At 38.0% G+C, this 16,782-nt stretch overlaps 1 protein-coding gene across 1 annotated transcript in view; it reads right to left on the minus strand.

Moving 5' to 3' along the window:
- PIKFYVE (phosphoinositide kinase, FYVE-type zinc finger containing) overlaps positions 1 to 16,782 on the minus strand; it is a 563,129-nt gene that overhangs the window by 495,977 nt on the left and 50,370 nt on the right. Inside the window, exon 4 of the mRNA XM_053713067.1 lies at positions 2,143 to 2,258. Coding sequence (XP_053569042.1) covers positions 2,143 to 2,258 — 116 coding nt within the window. The remainder of the gene's footprint in view (positions 1 to 2,142; positions 2,259 to 16,782) is intronic.

A 16,782-nucleotide genomic window follows, 5' to 3' on the forward strand; every position in this document is an offset into this window, starting at 1 on the left:
TATAATTATTATCATATCAGTCAGCTAACACTGGCTCATGTGTAAAAAAAAAAAAAAAAAAAAAAAACACAGGCAAAAGGCTTTAACATTGACATACATACATATACATGTCTAAAGATGTACAGTATATGTATCTCTCTCTCTCTATATATATATATATATATATATATATATATATATATATATATATATATATATATATATATATATATATATATATATATATATATATATATATATATATATATGCAAACAATTTCCAGTTCAGCCCACCAAGAGACATCAGCCTGGGTGCAAAAATACAAGGTATATGTAACAGAAACAGATGCACTCTCAGGACTTCCACAAAACTTCTTTAATGGAACGTTTTCAGGGTTCACAACCCCTTCATCAGCATCAACTTACAAACCAACATATCACAATTTATAGTGTTTCTAAATAACATCTCACCAATCCAGTGTTACTCCAAAAGTGCGCAAAAATTATCGAGTGTGGAACGCATCTTGCGTTCCACAGTGTTAGTATCGACCGGAAGTGATGTAATCTCACTTCCGGTTTCACGGCAATATAATGTGAAACTTACAAGCTGTATTATATGTACTGCCGTCAAATAATGACTAATACATAAAAAGTATCTAATGTGTGTCAAATAAATAAGTGTCAAAATGCCTTCTGACTTAATCAGCGTTTGCTTTTTGGATCGCCGTAATCTTAGCCCTGATCGGCAATTTCAAGTGTCATCGTGTGTATACATCATCATAGTAACAGTTGCTATGGTTATAGTAAACAATCCTACGTCGTGTCCTAACACAGTGTAAATACCAATAATGTGACAATCATATACATGGGACAGTGAATGATACGTTTTTTCGGTCACTTTCATGCATACAAAACTACCATTCCTGTACATAGATAAAATATGCAATTATTTACAAACAAATGTGATTGTACTTGCTGTACTTGTTATCAACTCATGTGTTGATGTGAAATAGCTATAAATCGTAAGGGAGGCTCATTACTGGCTGTATATCCCCAAGATCTATTTGCAGAAACTTATAATAATACTTTATGTTTTCCAGTAGGAAATTGAACAGATATAAAGTGTGCTATAGTTGATTGAATACACGTCTATTAACCCTTAATACAAAAAAGGTGCTACATACACTCGATAATTTTTGCGCACTTTTGGAGTAACACTGGATTGGTGAGATGTTATTTAGAAACACTATAAATTGTGATATGCTGGTTTGTAAGTTGATGCTGATGAAGGGGTTGTGAACCCCGAAAACGTTCCATTAAAGAAGTTTTGTGGAAGTCCTGAGAGTGCATCTGTTTCTGTTTAATGTTTAAGCGCAAGGGTCCCACCTGCCCCCCTCCAGATATGGGACCGGCCTCCCTCCTAACCCTCCCATGCCACCAACGATCGGCACCACTGCTGCTCGATGCAGAGAGGGACACTCTCTTCTGTACCTCTGCACATCTATTTCTGCACTGCCCCACTCGTGGGGCATGCCGAAATAGCGCAATCTCGCTACTTTTAGTGAGATCGCAGCAGAGCGTAGTCTTCGCTCTTGTCTCGCACAGTCTCTACTGCGCATCGGCGCTGGTCATTAAGGCCAGATATGTTTGTTTGTCTTGTGCAGTCTCTACTGCGCATGACTGCATCGGACAAACATACCTGGCCTTTAATTATATAGGATGAACAAATAGAACATATTATGCTATATGCAGAACATTGGAAATTGAAATATTCATATTTTCATGTCGGGTTAGCGCACATGAGAAAATGTGATCGAGTCTGCGAGTAGGGTGGGGTGTTTTTCTTTCCACTTTTTGTCTCTATTGACTTCTATGGGGAATACATGAAAGCGCATGCGATGCAAGTTCAACTTTTGGCGCCCGTCGGGTTCGCATGTGAGCGGAAACAGTTTACTTTCAACTCATAATACGAGCACAATCAGATGAGCTCAAAAAGCTTACTTCTAGCGCAATTAGAATTTGAGCAGGAGCGTTAATTAGTGCTCCATTTGTAATCTAGCCCACTACGTCCTCAACACCATATAAAGAGCATGGCACACTTTAAGAGCTACTAGTATATACAACTGATCATACAACGGAATATTGAAAGCAAATAATTTATACCTGGCTCTTTCCTTCCATGATTTCTTTCAGACGCTTCAGCACAGTAGTTAAACTACGCAACTGGACAGCAGTGCGTGGATCATGACCCAGAGGTGGTTCTGTTTTTCTTCGAGTTTCTAAGGAAACCCAAAATAAATTAAAAGCAGGATTACTATATCTTAAAATACATTTGGATGTATTAAAGATTGGATAAAACGGTTTAAAACCCTACCAAAACTATCAATAAATATGAGTACACAAAATATCCCTACAGATAGTTGATATTGGTGGAATGGAACATGGCTTCACAAGAATGAAAATAGTAAATATGTTTATAAAGTAAGGGAACCTCTATGTTTAATAGAGGTTTTAATATTATCCGCTTTATAATGTAGGAAATAAAAACACATATACCTACAATTACTCAATTTCTTCTTGGGCTTACACCCATTTGCAATAAGTCAATAGGTATTAGCTTCAAGAGAAAATTGAAAGCAAGATTGAGTAACTGGGAAAATAATTTGAGATTCTAATAAAAAAAATATATAATATAATTTCTGAGGACCAGGCCCTATTAACGAAGCTGAAGCCAGAAGACTATCCCTTTAACTAAAAGGGAAAAAAATGTTGCTCCATAGCTAATCTATGGACCTTAATATAAACATGCATGGATGTAGAAATAAAAAAATATGCATCATTCATATCTATAGTTATCTTAAATTCTCCCATTTCCAGTGAGTAGGGACTGACTGGAGTAGTTTTACCCACAAAGAAGAAATCTTTCTTTTAATAAAAAAAAATGCTATTACACAATAAATTAATTTATTTTATGATGGTGAGAGTCAATCACATGTAGGATTAAACTCCAATTGTCATATTCATTGTAGTATGAGGTTCAGGTGATATGAGCTGTTGTGCAGAGGTGTAAGATTAAAGTTGTGTGATGTCTGTGTGAGTCTTTCCTTTTAGGCATAATGAAACTGGTACAAAGTATTTAGGAATAAAAGTAAAGAGTTTATTTAACAGATTAAAGGGACATAATACTCATATGCTAAATCACTTGAAACTGAGGCAGTATAACTGTAAAAAGCTGACAGGAAAATATCACCTGAGCATCTCTATGTAAAAAAGGAAGATATTTTACCTCACAATCTCCTCAGCTCAGCAGAGTAAGTTCTGTGAAAAAAGTTATACTCAGCTGCTGCTCAGCTGCAGGTAAAAATAAATAAATGAAGAAATGAACAGCAGCCAATCAGCACCAACAGTGCTGAGGTCATGAACTCTTTTACTGTGATCTCATGAGATTTCATAGCAAACTTCCTTAAACTGATTTGCTGCTTAGAAGTCCTTTACAATGGGATGTGGCTACTGAGGAATTTTTGAGGTAAAATATCTTTCTTTTTTACATAGAGATGTTCAGGAGATATTTTCTAGTCCGCTTTTTACAGCTATGCTGCATCACTTTCAAGTGTTCAAACATTTGGGTATCATGGCCCTTTAATTAGCAGCGCAGAAAAATGCAGGCTAGATGAAAGGCAAAGTCTCTGTGCAGACAAGTATAGAAGGTTGGTAAATCAGTTCAGGCAGTCTTAAAGCAGGTAAGATATGTAAATAAGCTATAAACAGGAAGCTCTGCAGTAGCAAGGAGATATGCTGTAGACAGGTAACTCTGCGATAGCAGGCAGAAACGTAGATATGCTGTAAACAGGAAACTCTGCAATAGCAGTGAGGATATGTAGATATGCTATAGACAGGTAACTCTGTAATAACAGGCCAGGAATGCAGATATGCTGTAGACAGGTAACTCTGTGATAGCAGGCAGGATGTGTAGATAAACTGTAGACAGGTAATCTCTGTAGTAACAGGTAACAAGCAAGCAAAAGTACCCAAAGCAGTCTTTAGGAATTATCAGTGAATCAGCCAAGGTCAAATGCTAGGGAATAAGTCCAGAAATGAAACGCAGTGCAAAGGAAAAATCCAGAGTAGTAGTCTCAAAACGGAGCAGAAGTCAGGCACCAGGAAATACAACAGAATAATAATAAACAGGAATATGGAACAGAGGCTCAGACAGAGTACAACTCTCAATGTCAAGGCCCAGAATTTAGACCAAACCTGCCTATAATAGTAGGCTGCTGATTAGATGATTTCCTAAAGTTGGTGGGCAGGTGGAGCCAGAGAGCAAAAGTTGCAAGTAACAGTATTCTAAAAATCTCAGCCTATGAACAAGCCATCTTGTAGCGAAGAGGTAAGTCAGGCTGGGAAACAAATATAGCAGACATAAAAACAGGTGCCAGGTTCAAGTCTAGGCTGGATCATGACACAAATCAACCAGGAGGAGGCAAGCACACCCATCAGAGAAACCTCTTTAAGACAAAATTAGGTGTGAGATTTGAGGTCTTGATGAAAGAAGGGACCTTGAGATAGAAGGTCCTTCCTGATAGGTAGATGCCAAGGCTGGCTGGAGGGCATCTGGATTACATCTACATACCAAATTCTGTGAGGTTATGCCAGAGCAATAAGTTATTTGTATAGCAACACAAAAAAAAGGAAAGAGGCAAATCAGACTGAAGGACCATGGAACCACTAAAGCATCTATGAAAGTCACCTGTGGTCTTGAGATCTCACACAATACTTGGGTAGCTTGTCATTGAAGCAAGAAGCCATGAGAGTAATGACTGGCCTGCTTTACAGTTGTCCACACCCAGGATGTGGATTGCTGAAACCATGAAATGATGATGTTTTGCTCAAGTTATAATGCAGGCTACCTCCTTCATTGCCAAGGCAATTGAGTTCAAAAAGGCAAATCTTTCAAGTCTATGTTAGACATAAATGGACCTTCCTGCACTAAAGAAATTTGTTTAGAGCAGTGTTTCACAAACCCGGTCCTCAGGACCTTTACTCAGGCCAGATATTCATTATATCTCAACTAAAGCACAGGTGAAATAATCAGCTGATGGGTGGGCTGATTGTTTCACCTGTGCTCTAGTTAAGATATAATGAATATCTGGCCTGAGTAAGTATCCTGAGGACTGGGTTTGGAAAACACTGGTTTAGAGGCGTGAAATCTAAAATGGGCCTGAAGAAACTTCTTCCTTTGGAACAATGAAATAGTTGGAACAGGTTCTGGGGCTAAAGTTGTGTGGTGTCCCTTGATTCTGTTCCTCTAATGGGCAATAACTCCCATAGCTTCTAGGTCTGTTACACATGCAAAGAAGGCACTAGCCTTCTTTAAAAGATCTCTGAGAATAAAATAAATTAGGACTCCACCTTGAGGAGTACCAAAATCCTTTGCAGTACCCCTGGAAAATAATGTTCAGTACCCAAAGATATGGAACCCACATCTCCCAAGCCTCTTGAAAAACATTCAATCTGCTCCCCATCAGTACTATGTCTGGGTCAGGGGCCACACCATCATGCAGATTTGGAGGAGGAGGAAGACTTTTTGGCTTGTTTGGACTTATAACAGGAGAAACTGGGATTACACAAGAATTTTGATGTGTCTGACATTTGAGACACTGAGGAGGATGTTTGTGTCTTAGATTGACAAAACTTTAACCCGCCTTAGCATTTTTGTCTTGTGGCAGGAAAGCTCCCTTACCTCCAGTGACTGTTGCAAAGCATCCAGTTCAGGTCCAATCAAAATCTTTCTCTGGAATGGAAGGAAAATGTGTCTGCTTTGTGTGACCATGTCAGCAGGCCATGACTTAATTCCAGGGATCGCAAATCTGTTTAAAATTTAGGAGTCTATAAGAATATTTAGGAGCCAGAGAGTGGTATTTGCACATAGATATATGGAGGATAACCCAAAAAAGTAAAATTCTTGGAGCCAATAGCTCCCTGGCTCCTGGATTTGTTGAGCTTTGACTTAAAGTGAATGTAAATTTTAATGAATCAGTATCCGTTTTTGAAAAATACTATTAAAAACAGGGGCACTTTCATTCATGAAAGTTTACATTGCAGCGTATTTTACAAATACTTACCTTTGTCTTCACCAAAGCCGGATTGGCGATCCCCCGCACGCTTCTTCCTGCTGTTCTTACTAGTGATGCACCGAAATGGAAATTCTGGACCGAAACCGAATCCGAAAATCCGGGATGCACTTGACCGAAAACCGAAACGGATACCGAAAATGTATTTTTTCAAATTATTTTTTTTAGTTATTTTTGCATAATTAGAGCCAATAAAAAAATCCCACACTTTTATTGAAAGTAACACACTAAAATTGGACAAAAATATCTTAAAACAATAATATGCTACACAATAATTTTACCAAGAAAAAAAAAACAGGCAAACAATAATGCCATTTTCGGCCAAAATGTTTCTGCGACCAAAATTTTGGTGCATCCTTTTATTATTCTTCATTTAGTTCTATGCAACAGATTCATATTTAACAGGTTTTTTTTTTTACTAATTATCCAAATAAAGTATAGTCCTAGAAAACTCATTATATGCAGAACAGTAAGTCAAGTAATAAACTTAAACAGCAGCTCTAGGCTAGCATCAAATTTGAAACATGCTACACAATAATTTTACCGAAAATAATAGGCTAAAAAAACGAAAACCGAAATAGCCAAAAATGCCATTTTCGGCCAAAACTTTCTGCGGCCGAAATTTCGGTGCATCCCTAGTTCTTACACAGCAATAACGAAACTGGCTTCCTCCACTCACGGCGTGGTCTCACGAGATGGATGCTCTGGGGGGGAAACAATGATTGGAGGAAGCCGGTTTTGGCATTGGTGGCGTAAGGACAGAGGAACTGCGGGCGGGGGATCGGCTATCCGGCTTTACTGAAGAAAAAGGTAAGTATTTCTAAAATACGCTGCAATGTAAATTTTCACAAATGAAAGTGCCACTGTTTTTAATAGTATTTTTAAAAATCGTGCACTGATTCATGAAAGTTTACATTCACTTTAAACCATAAGGCTCTTCTAGCCAGAACAGTCATAGCAGCGCTTTACATATCAATGTGAGTCATTTCAACAGCTGAAATCCCAATTGAAACTGTTTGCAGTACTGACCAACCCGAAACAATTCTGAATTTCTTCAAGGAAAGCTTCTTGAGAAATAAGGTCAAAAATGTTGTCACACCATACTGCAGTAGTTGCATCAACATAGACTAATATGACAGCTGGATAAACCATATAGCATGCCAGCTGGAAGGATCACCTGTGAAGGCTTTCAAGTTTTCTGTCTGTACATGTGATCCTTGAACAAGGTGCTGTCCTCTAAAGGAATAGTAGTCCCCCTGGCCATAGTGAAGATTGCTCCATCCATTTTTGGAGTAGTTTCCTATGTCTCCAATTTTTCAGAAGGGAAAAGGAAACACGTTCTTGAACATGGTAGAGTGAACAAAAGAATCACCATTTCCTGGTGATTAGGTCAGAAATAGGATCAGGTACAGGGAAAGTAGATGGCTTTTAAAGAGCAGCCGTAAAGAATGTATCAATGTTCTTAACAGACTGTTTGTCTGTAGCTGGAGGATCTTACACCTCCAAGGCTATTAAAACTTATCTCAAGACAGTGTTTGTGTGTTCCAACCTGAAATTAAAGCATACTTCTTCTGCTTCATCAGCAGTGGGGTCCAAGGTTTAAAAATAATCTTTATCAGAAGAGGATATTTATGATTCCACTGTACTCCTGATTTATGCAGGGTATCTAGACAGGTGGCTCCTGAGCAATGTCTCCGTTGATCCTAAAGCCTGTGAAGCATTCCCTTGGAAGTGTCTAAGTTTAACTGGTGGAGGTATGACAGCCATAAGTTCTGAAATTTCAAAATTGATCTATTCCTTTAATTTAGGAGACAGGTCCTGGGAATAACGCTGGTGGGTTGTAAATCTGCTGTAAAGGCAATGCCGCATGACCCTGTCTAGAATAAGACTAAGTGGCATAATTGAGTGAGAAAGTATACACCAACACATCCTTACAAAACACAGTTGGGAAGGGGTTAAATTATCTGTGGGTCACCAAAGGGTCAGCATAATATCCAAAGATGTGAGCTGTAACAGTTTGCTCCATAGTATACAATATATAAATAAAGGAGGCAAGTATCCATAGGTAGAGAAATACAGTATAAAGAAGCACAGAAAGAGTTACCCCAAAGCAGGGGCACAAATATTTGAGAAAAATTGGACACTGTCTCTTTAAATGAAAAAAGAATGTGCTAGAAAATGACAAGTGCAGAAAAAGACTAAAAAAGGGTGCTCACGACCCCAAATGTCCAGGTGGAATTCTGCTGCATGCCAGCAAGGGAGAGTGCATATTATTTATTGAATTATTTGTTTATTTTAAAAAAGGAGATGAGTATTGAGGCAGAAATTGCAATTAAAACAAATATACTCTTAAGAGATATAATTCATTACACTATGGATACTGCAAGTAAGCAATCTATAATAATTGTTTCCCAGAATGTTAAGGGGTTCAACTCCCCCCCCCCCAAAAAAAAGGGTGGCTTTAATGTTTTCAAAATGTTTTCAAAATAAAAATGCAGATTTCTTATTGCTCTAAAAATGCAGATTTCTTATTTCTTACCTCACCCATTACCACAGTTCCTATAACTCTAGACAGAACGGGGTAAGCATCCTTCTCAAAATAGGGAGCCCCTTTCAGGAACAAAAAATTTATATAGATAAGGAGGGTAGATATTTGAAGGTTTCAGGTCTGCTATATGGAAGCCTTGTCACAATTGTCAACATCTATGCCCTGAATCAAATGCAGGCCAAGTCTTTTAAATCCATCTATAATAGACTTGTGGATTTTGCTCAAGGCATTATTATACCAGATGGAGACTGAATTTTCCCTTCAAAGCGATACTTGATTTGTCCACCTTAAATGGCAGCATTTCACAAATATATTAGTCCATGATACTTGGAGATACTTGCACCCTTTGAAAAGGGACTACTCTTTCTTTTCCCATCCTCACATCTTGATTATATCTTTACATATCAAACCAGTCCTCAGTATGTTTCTAAGGCTGCCATTAGCCATAAGGCATGGTCAGACCAATCAGCAATGGTTTTAACTATGGCCTGGCCTACCAAACCTAATTCGCACTTTTTGTGGCATTTAGATGATTTTTAATTATCTGACCCTATCAAAGTTTAAGCTGTCAAGGACTCTCTGAGTACTTTGCCATTAATAACACACCAGATATTGATCCATTTGCTCTATGGGAAGCACATAAGTGCTATGTCAGGGGGGGGGGGGGGGGTTTAATAAAATAAAATCGCAAATCAATAAACAAAATAAGGAAAAATATAATCAATTGTCAGCCTTACTATCGAGACTAAAACATCTCCACAAACTACAGCCCTCGGGCGATAATATTCTCACACAAATTACTTTAAATTCACCTCAAGACTTCCTAAACCAACAAACACAATGAAAAGGCCTTTACCTAAATAGAAAGTTTTTTTATGTAAAGTAACAAAGCAGGTAACTTATGGCCAGAGCATTAAAAAAATAATAAAATAAAAACATATGTACAGGAGCTAAAACGTCCAGATGAGAAAATGGGCAGATCTAACGTGGCAATAGCCCAAATATTTAAAGCTTATTATACCAAATTATGTAGTTTACTGCATAAACATTTGGAACCAACTTTTTCATAACAGTGTATACAATACATTCAGAATGCCGGTCTCCTCTCCCTCACTCTTAATATAATTGATCAATTAGATCCTATCTAAATCTCTAAAGAAGAATTGTTAGATGTTATTAAACACTCGAAGCCAGGAAAAAGTCCCAGGCGGCCTATCAGCAAATAATTTAAAACATTCAAAGATATATTATGCCCCCATTTGATATCCTTATTTAAAAAGGTTGATAATTAAGCGCCTCTTCCTCCTAGCATGTTGGAAGCAAGGATTGTGGTCCTGGGAAAGGCGACTGACAGCCCAGCTTACGTACATCTCATTCTAAATATTAAACTACTGTATATGCCAAAATAATAGCCATGATGATTAATAGATCTTTGTCCTAAATTATCGAAATCAGGTTGGTTTTATCCCCAGTAGGTAGGCCTGTGATAATACTAACAAAATTTTGTAAAAAGAGGTAAGGCCCCAGCTGTGATTCCGGCAATGGCGCCAAAAAAGCTTCCGATAGGATTGACAGTCAGTTCTTACCGATCACACTGTCTCAGTTTGGCTTTAGTTAATTGTCTATTAACTACATCTTTGCATTGCTCTATAACCCTTCGGCGTCCATTAAATTTAATAACACCTTATCTTCTTCGATTACAATCGAGAATGCCCCCTGTCGCCGTCACTTTTCACCTTAGCGATGAAAGTATTGGACTCCTATGATATTAACATCAAGGGCATTAAGATTGAGAACCACCATTACAAAATTTCACTTTATGTGGACAACGTCTTCTTTACCCTATCCTCCCCAGTGCATTCAATTCCAGCAATAATGCATTCCCTAGAGTAATATGGATATTTTTCTCACTTTTCCATATATCAATCTAAATCTGAACTTTTAGGTGTTAGAAACAAATGATCAGGATATCCAATATATTCATCAGATTTATTCCCTTAAAATACAAAGGGATTCCATAAAATATTTGGGATTCTTTCTGTCAGTGGATCGCACCCTCCTCTTTAAGCACAATTATGACAAACTCCTGCGTGATATATGAATAGATGGAATCATAAATCTTTGTCATGTTTAGGCTGTATTTCAGCTGTAAAAATGATAATCCTACCGTGAATATTGAATCTGTTGCGGACCCTCCTGATTCCTTTGCCAATATCTTATATTGCGAGCATACAATGTTTAATCAGGAAACATACCAGAGTGGCTAAGTCTACTTTATACCTTTCTATATCCGGCGGTAGTTTGGGGGTTCCATGAATATCAAAATATAGAGTGGCATATTTTCCAAAGAATAGTTGACTGGTGCCGTAATAGAACACATAAGGAATGAGTTTATCTAGACCAGGGGGTCTTTGTTGGTTATGACAATCTCATTGGCCGAAGGTGAATGACGCCTACCTCATTGTTGAAGAAGTATTCCAAATATGGAATTCTATACTTAAATTGTGTCTATTCTACTCTACCATCACCATACATGCCAATCCTTACAGATAATTCTCTACCCTTTAGCATAAACTTAAAATTTAATAGAATGCCATCAATTGTTGATACTAGATGGCAAATCCCTGAATAATAAGGTAGATTTAGCAGAGTATGGTCAAGGCTTATTTGCATATTGGTTCCAATATCTTCAATACATCTTTTCCACCTACCATGACAGGAAAAATATCATTAGACAAAGACTCCCTTTTGAACATTTGTGTTTACACAGCACACAAAAAATAGACATGGGCATTCGGCAGCTTTGTTAGTTGCTGAATGCGGAAGTAGGCGGCCCCTCGTTGACTATGGCTCTTTTCAGGGCTAGATTTATGCTTGTGAAAAATCATCACACTAAGATCTGGATTTGCACATATCTTAGTGTGGTGATATTTCACAAGCATAAATACGGCTCTAAAAAACATAATTTATGTAAGAACTTACCTGATAAATTCATTTCTTTCATATTGGCAAGAGTCCATGAGCTAGTGTCGTATGGGATATACATTCCTACCAGGAGGGGCAAAGTTTCCCAAACCTCAAAATGCCTATAAATACACCCCCCACCACACCCACAATTCAGTTTAACAAATAGCCAAGAAGTGGAGTGATAAGAAAGGAGCAAAAGCATCAACAAGGAATTGGAATAATTGTTCTTTATACAAAAAAAATCATAACCACCACAAAAAGGGTGGGCCTCATGGACTCTGCCCAATATGAAAGAAATGAATTTATCAGGTAAGTTCTTACATAAATTATGTTTTCTTTCATGTAATTGGCAAGAGTCCATGAGCTAGTGACGTATGGGATAACAAATACCCAAGATGTGGAACTCCACGCAAGAGTCACTAGAGAGGGAGGGATAAAAATAAAGACAGCAAATTCTGCTGAAAAAAGAATCCACAATCCAAATCAAAAAGTTTTAAACTTTATAATGAAAAAAACTGAAATTATAAGCAGAAAAATCAAACTGAAACAGCTGCCGGAAGAACATTTCTACCAAAAACTGCTTCTGAAGAAGAGAAAACATCAAAATGGTAGAATTTAGTAAAAGTATGTAAAGAAGACCAAGTTGCTGCTTTGCAAATCTGATCAACAGAAGCTTCATTCTTAAAAGCCCAGGAAGCAGAAACTGACCTAGTAGAATAAGCCGTAATCCTCTGAGGCGGGGATTTACCCGACTCCAAATAAGCATGATGAATCAAAAGCTTTAACCAAGACGCCAAAGAAATGGCAGAAGCCTTCTGACCTTTCCTAGAACCAGAAAAGATAGCAAATAGACTAGAAGTCTTTCTGAAATCTTTAGTAGCTTCAACATAATATTTCAAAGCTCTAACCACATCCAAAGAATGCAAAGATCTTTCCAAAGAATTCTTAGGATTAGGACATAACGAAGGGACAACAATTTCTCTACTAATGTTGTTGGAATTCACAACCTTAGGTAAAAATTTAAATGAAGTCCGCAAAACAACCTTATCCTGATGAAAAATCAGAAAAGGAGACTCACAAGAAAGAGCAGATAATTCAGAAACTCTTCTAGCAGAAGAGATGGCCAAAAGAAACAATACTTTCCAAGAAAGTAATTTAATGTCCAGAGAATGCATAGGCTCAAACGAAGGAGCCTGTAAAGCCCTCAAAACCAAATTAAGACTCCAATGAGGAGAAATTGGCTTAGTGACAGGCTTGATACGAACCAAAGCCTGTACAAAACAACGAATGTCAGGAAGATTAGCAATTGAGCAGAGATTTGTCCTTTCAAGGAACTTGCAGACAAACCCTTATCCTTATCCAAACCATCCTGAAGAAACTGTAAAATTCTAGGAATTCTAAAAGAATGCCAAGAGAACTTATGAGAAGAACACCATGAAATGTAAATCTTCCAAACTCCGTAATAAATCTTTCTAGACACAGATTTGAGAGCCTGCAACATAGTATTAATCACTGAGTCAGAGAAACCTCTATGACTAAGCACTAAACGTTGAATTTCCATACCTTCAAATTTAATGATTTGATATCCTGATGGAAAAATGGACCTTGAGATAGAAGGTCTGGCCTTAACGGAAGTGGACAAGGTTGGCAACTGGACATCCGAACAAGATCTGCATACCAAAACCTGTGTGGCCATGCTGGAGCCACCAGCAGTACAAATGAACGCTCCATTATGATTTTGGAAATCACTCTTGGAAGAAGAACTAGAGGCGGAAAGATATAAGCAGGTTTATAATTCCAAGGAAGTGACAACGCATCCACTGCTTCCGCCTGAGGATCCCTGGACCTGGACAGATACCTGGGAAGTTTCCTGTTTAGATGAGAAGCCATCAGATCTATTTCTGGAAGCCCCCACATCTGAACAATCTGAAGAAACACATCTGGGTGAAGAGACCATTCTCCCGGATGTAAAGTCTGGCGACTGAGATAATCCGCTTCCCAATTGTCTATACCTGGGATATAGACCGCAGAGATTAGACAAGAGCTGGATTCCGCCCATGCAAGTATCCAAGATATTTCTTTCATAGCTTGAGGACTGTGAGTCCCACCTTGATGATTGACATACGCCACGGTTGTGACATTGTCTATCTGAAAACAAATAAACGGCTCTCTCTTCAGAAAAGGCCAAAACTGAAGAGCTCTGAGAATCGCACAGAGTTCCAAAATATTAATTGGTAATCTCGCCTCTTGAGATTTCCAAACCCCCTGCGCTGTCAGAGATCCCCAGACAGCTCTCCAACCTAAAAGACTTGCATCTGTTGAAATCACAGTGCAGGTTGGACAAACAAAAGAGGCCCCCTGGACCAAACGGTGGTGATCTAACCACCAAGTCAGAGATAGTCGAATATTGGAATTTAAGAATATTAATTGTGATATCTTTGTATAATCCCTGCACCATTGGTTCAGCATACAAAGCTCCATGCACATAGCTACTGAAGGGAATGACTGAGACTGAAGGTTCTGACAAACTGAAACCAATTTCAGACGTTTTTTGTCTGTTAGAGACAAGGTCATGGATACTGAATCTATTTGGAATCCTAAAAAGGTTACCCTTGTCTGAGGAATCAAGGAACTTTTTGGTAAATTGATCCTCCAACCATGTCTTTGAAGAAACAACACTAGTTTATTCATGTGAGATTCTGCAGAATGTAAAGACTGAGCAAGTACCAAGATATCGTCCAAATAAGGAAACACCGCAATACCCCACTCTCTGATTACAGAGAGTAGGGCACCGAGAACCTTTGAAAAAATCCTTGGAGCTGTTGCTAGGCCAAAAGGAAGAGCAACAAATTGGTAATGATTGTCTAGAAAAAGAGAATCTCAGGAACTGATAATGATCTGGATGAATCGGAATATGAAGATAAGCATCCTGTAAGTCTATTTTGGACATATAATGACTTTGCTGAACAAAAGGCAGAATAGTCCTTATAGTCATCATTTTGAATGTTGGTATTCTTACATAACAATTCAAAATTTTTAGATCCAGAACTGGTCTGAAAGAATTCTCTTTCTTTGAAACAATGAACAGATTTGAATAAAACCCCAGACCCTGTTCCAGATATGGAACTGGCACAATTACTCCGGATAACTCCAGGTCTGAAACACACTTCAGGAAAGCCTGAGCCTTTACTGGGTTCACTGGAATGCGTGAGAGAAAGAAACTTCTCACAGGCGGTCTTACCTTGAAACCTATTCTGTACCCTTGAGAAGCAATGTTCTGAATCCAATGATTTTGGATTGAATTGATCCAAACATCCTTGAAAAATTGAAGTCTGCCCCCTACCAGCTGCGCTGGAATGAGGGCCGCACCTTCATGCGGACTTGGGGGCTGGTTTTGATTTTCTAAAAGGCTTGGATTTATTCCAGACTGGAGAAGGCTTCCAATTGGAAACCGTTCCTTTAGGGGAAGGGTCAGGTTTCTGTTCCTTATTCTGAGGAAAGGAACGAAAACGGTTAGCAGCCATAAATTTACCCTTAGATTTTTTATCCTGAGGCAAAAAGGCTCCCTTCCCCCCAGTGACAGTTGAAATTATAGAATCCAACTGAGAACCAAATAATTTATTACCTTGGAAAGATAGAGATAGCAATGTTGATTTAGAAGTCATATCCGCATTCCAAGATTTAAGCCATAAAGCTCTTCTAGCTAAAATAGCTAAAGACATATACCTGACATCAATTCTAATGATATAAAAAATGGCATCACAAATGAAATTATTAGGATGTTAAATTAGCTTAACAATGATATACACATATTAGGATCTGGTACTTGTTGCGCTAAAGTTTCCAACCAAAAAGTTGAAGCTGCAGCAGCATCAGCCAAAGAAATAGCAGGCCTAAGAAGATGACCTGAACATAAATAAGCCTTCCTTAGATAAGATTCAAGCTTCCTATCTAAAGGATCTTTAAAAGAAGTACTATCTGCCGTAGGAATAGTAGTATGCTTAGCAAGAGTAGAGATAGCCCCATCAACTTTGGGGATCTTTTCCCAAAACTCCAATCTATCAGTCGGCAAAGGGTACAGTCTCTTAAACCTTGAAGAAGGAGTAAATGAAGTACCCAGACTATTCCATTCCCTAGAAATTACCTCTGAAATAGCATCAGGAACTGGAAAAACCTCTGGAATAACTACATGAGGTTTAAAAACCGAATTTAAACGTTTACTGGTTTTAATATCAAGAGGACTGGTCTCCTCCATATCTAATGCAATCAACACCTCTTTTAATAAAGAATGAATATACTCCATTTTAAATAAATATGAAGTTTTGTCAGTGTCAATATCTGAAGCAGAATCTTCTGAACCAGATAGATCCTCATCAGAGATAGATAAATCAGAATGCTGTCGGTCATTTAAAAATTCATCGAATTTATGAGAAGTTTTAAAAGACCTTTTACGTTTATTAGAAGGTGGTATAACAGACAGGGCCTTCTGAATAGAATTAGAAACAAATTCTCTCACATTAACAGGAATATCCTGAACATTAGATGTGGAAGGAACAACAACAGGTAATGGATTATTACTAATGGAAATATTGTCTGCGTTTGAAAGTTTATCATGACAACTAACACAAACTACAGCCGGAGGAACAGTTACCACAAGTTTACAACAAATGCACTTAGCTTTGGTAGAACCGACATCAGGCAGCAGCATTCCAGAAGTAGATTCTGATACAGATTGTGACATCTTGCAATATGTAATAGAAAAAAGAACATATAAAGCAAAATTATCAATTTCCTTATATGACAGTTTCAGGAATGGGAAAAAATGCAAACAGAATAAGCCTCTGGAAACCAGAAGCAAAAATACATGGAGACTATGTCAAAAGTCTGGCGCCAAGTATGACACCCACAACTGACAAAATATTTTTTGACGCCAAAAACGTCTGCAACAAACACGAGCGTCATAAATGACGCAACTACGTGAAAATTTTCGCCGCCAAGTTAGACGCCAGAAATGACGAAAATACGTCAAAAAACAGAATTCTCACGCCAAAAAAGTCTCGTGCCAAAAAGGACGCAATAAATTATAGCATTTTGCGCACCCGCGAGCCTAACAGCCCGCAATTTGGAAAAAAAGTCAATTTGGAAAAATTTCAGGTA

This window comes from Bombina bombina, chromosome 1, assembly GCF_027579735.1.
Source record: "Bombina bombina isolate aBomBom1 chromosome 1, aBomBom1.pri, whole genome shotgun sequence".
Taxonomy (NCBI): Eukaryota; Metazoa; Chordata; class Amphibia; order Anura; family Bombinatoridae; genus Bombina; species Bombina bombina.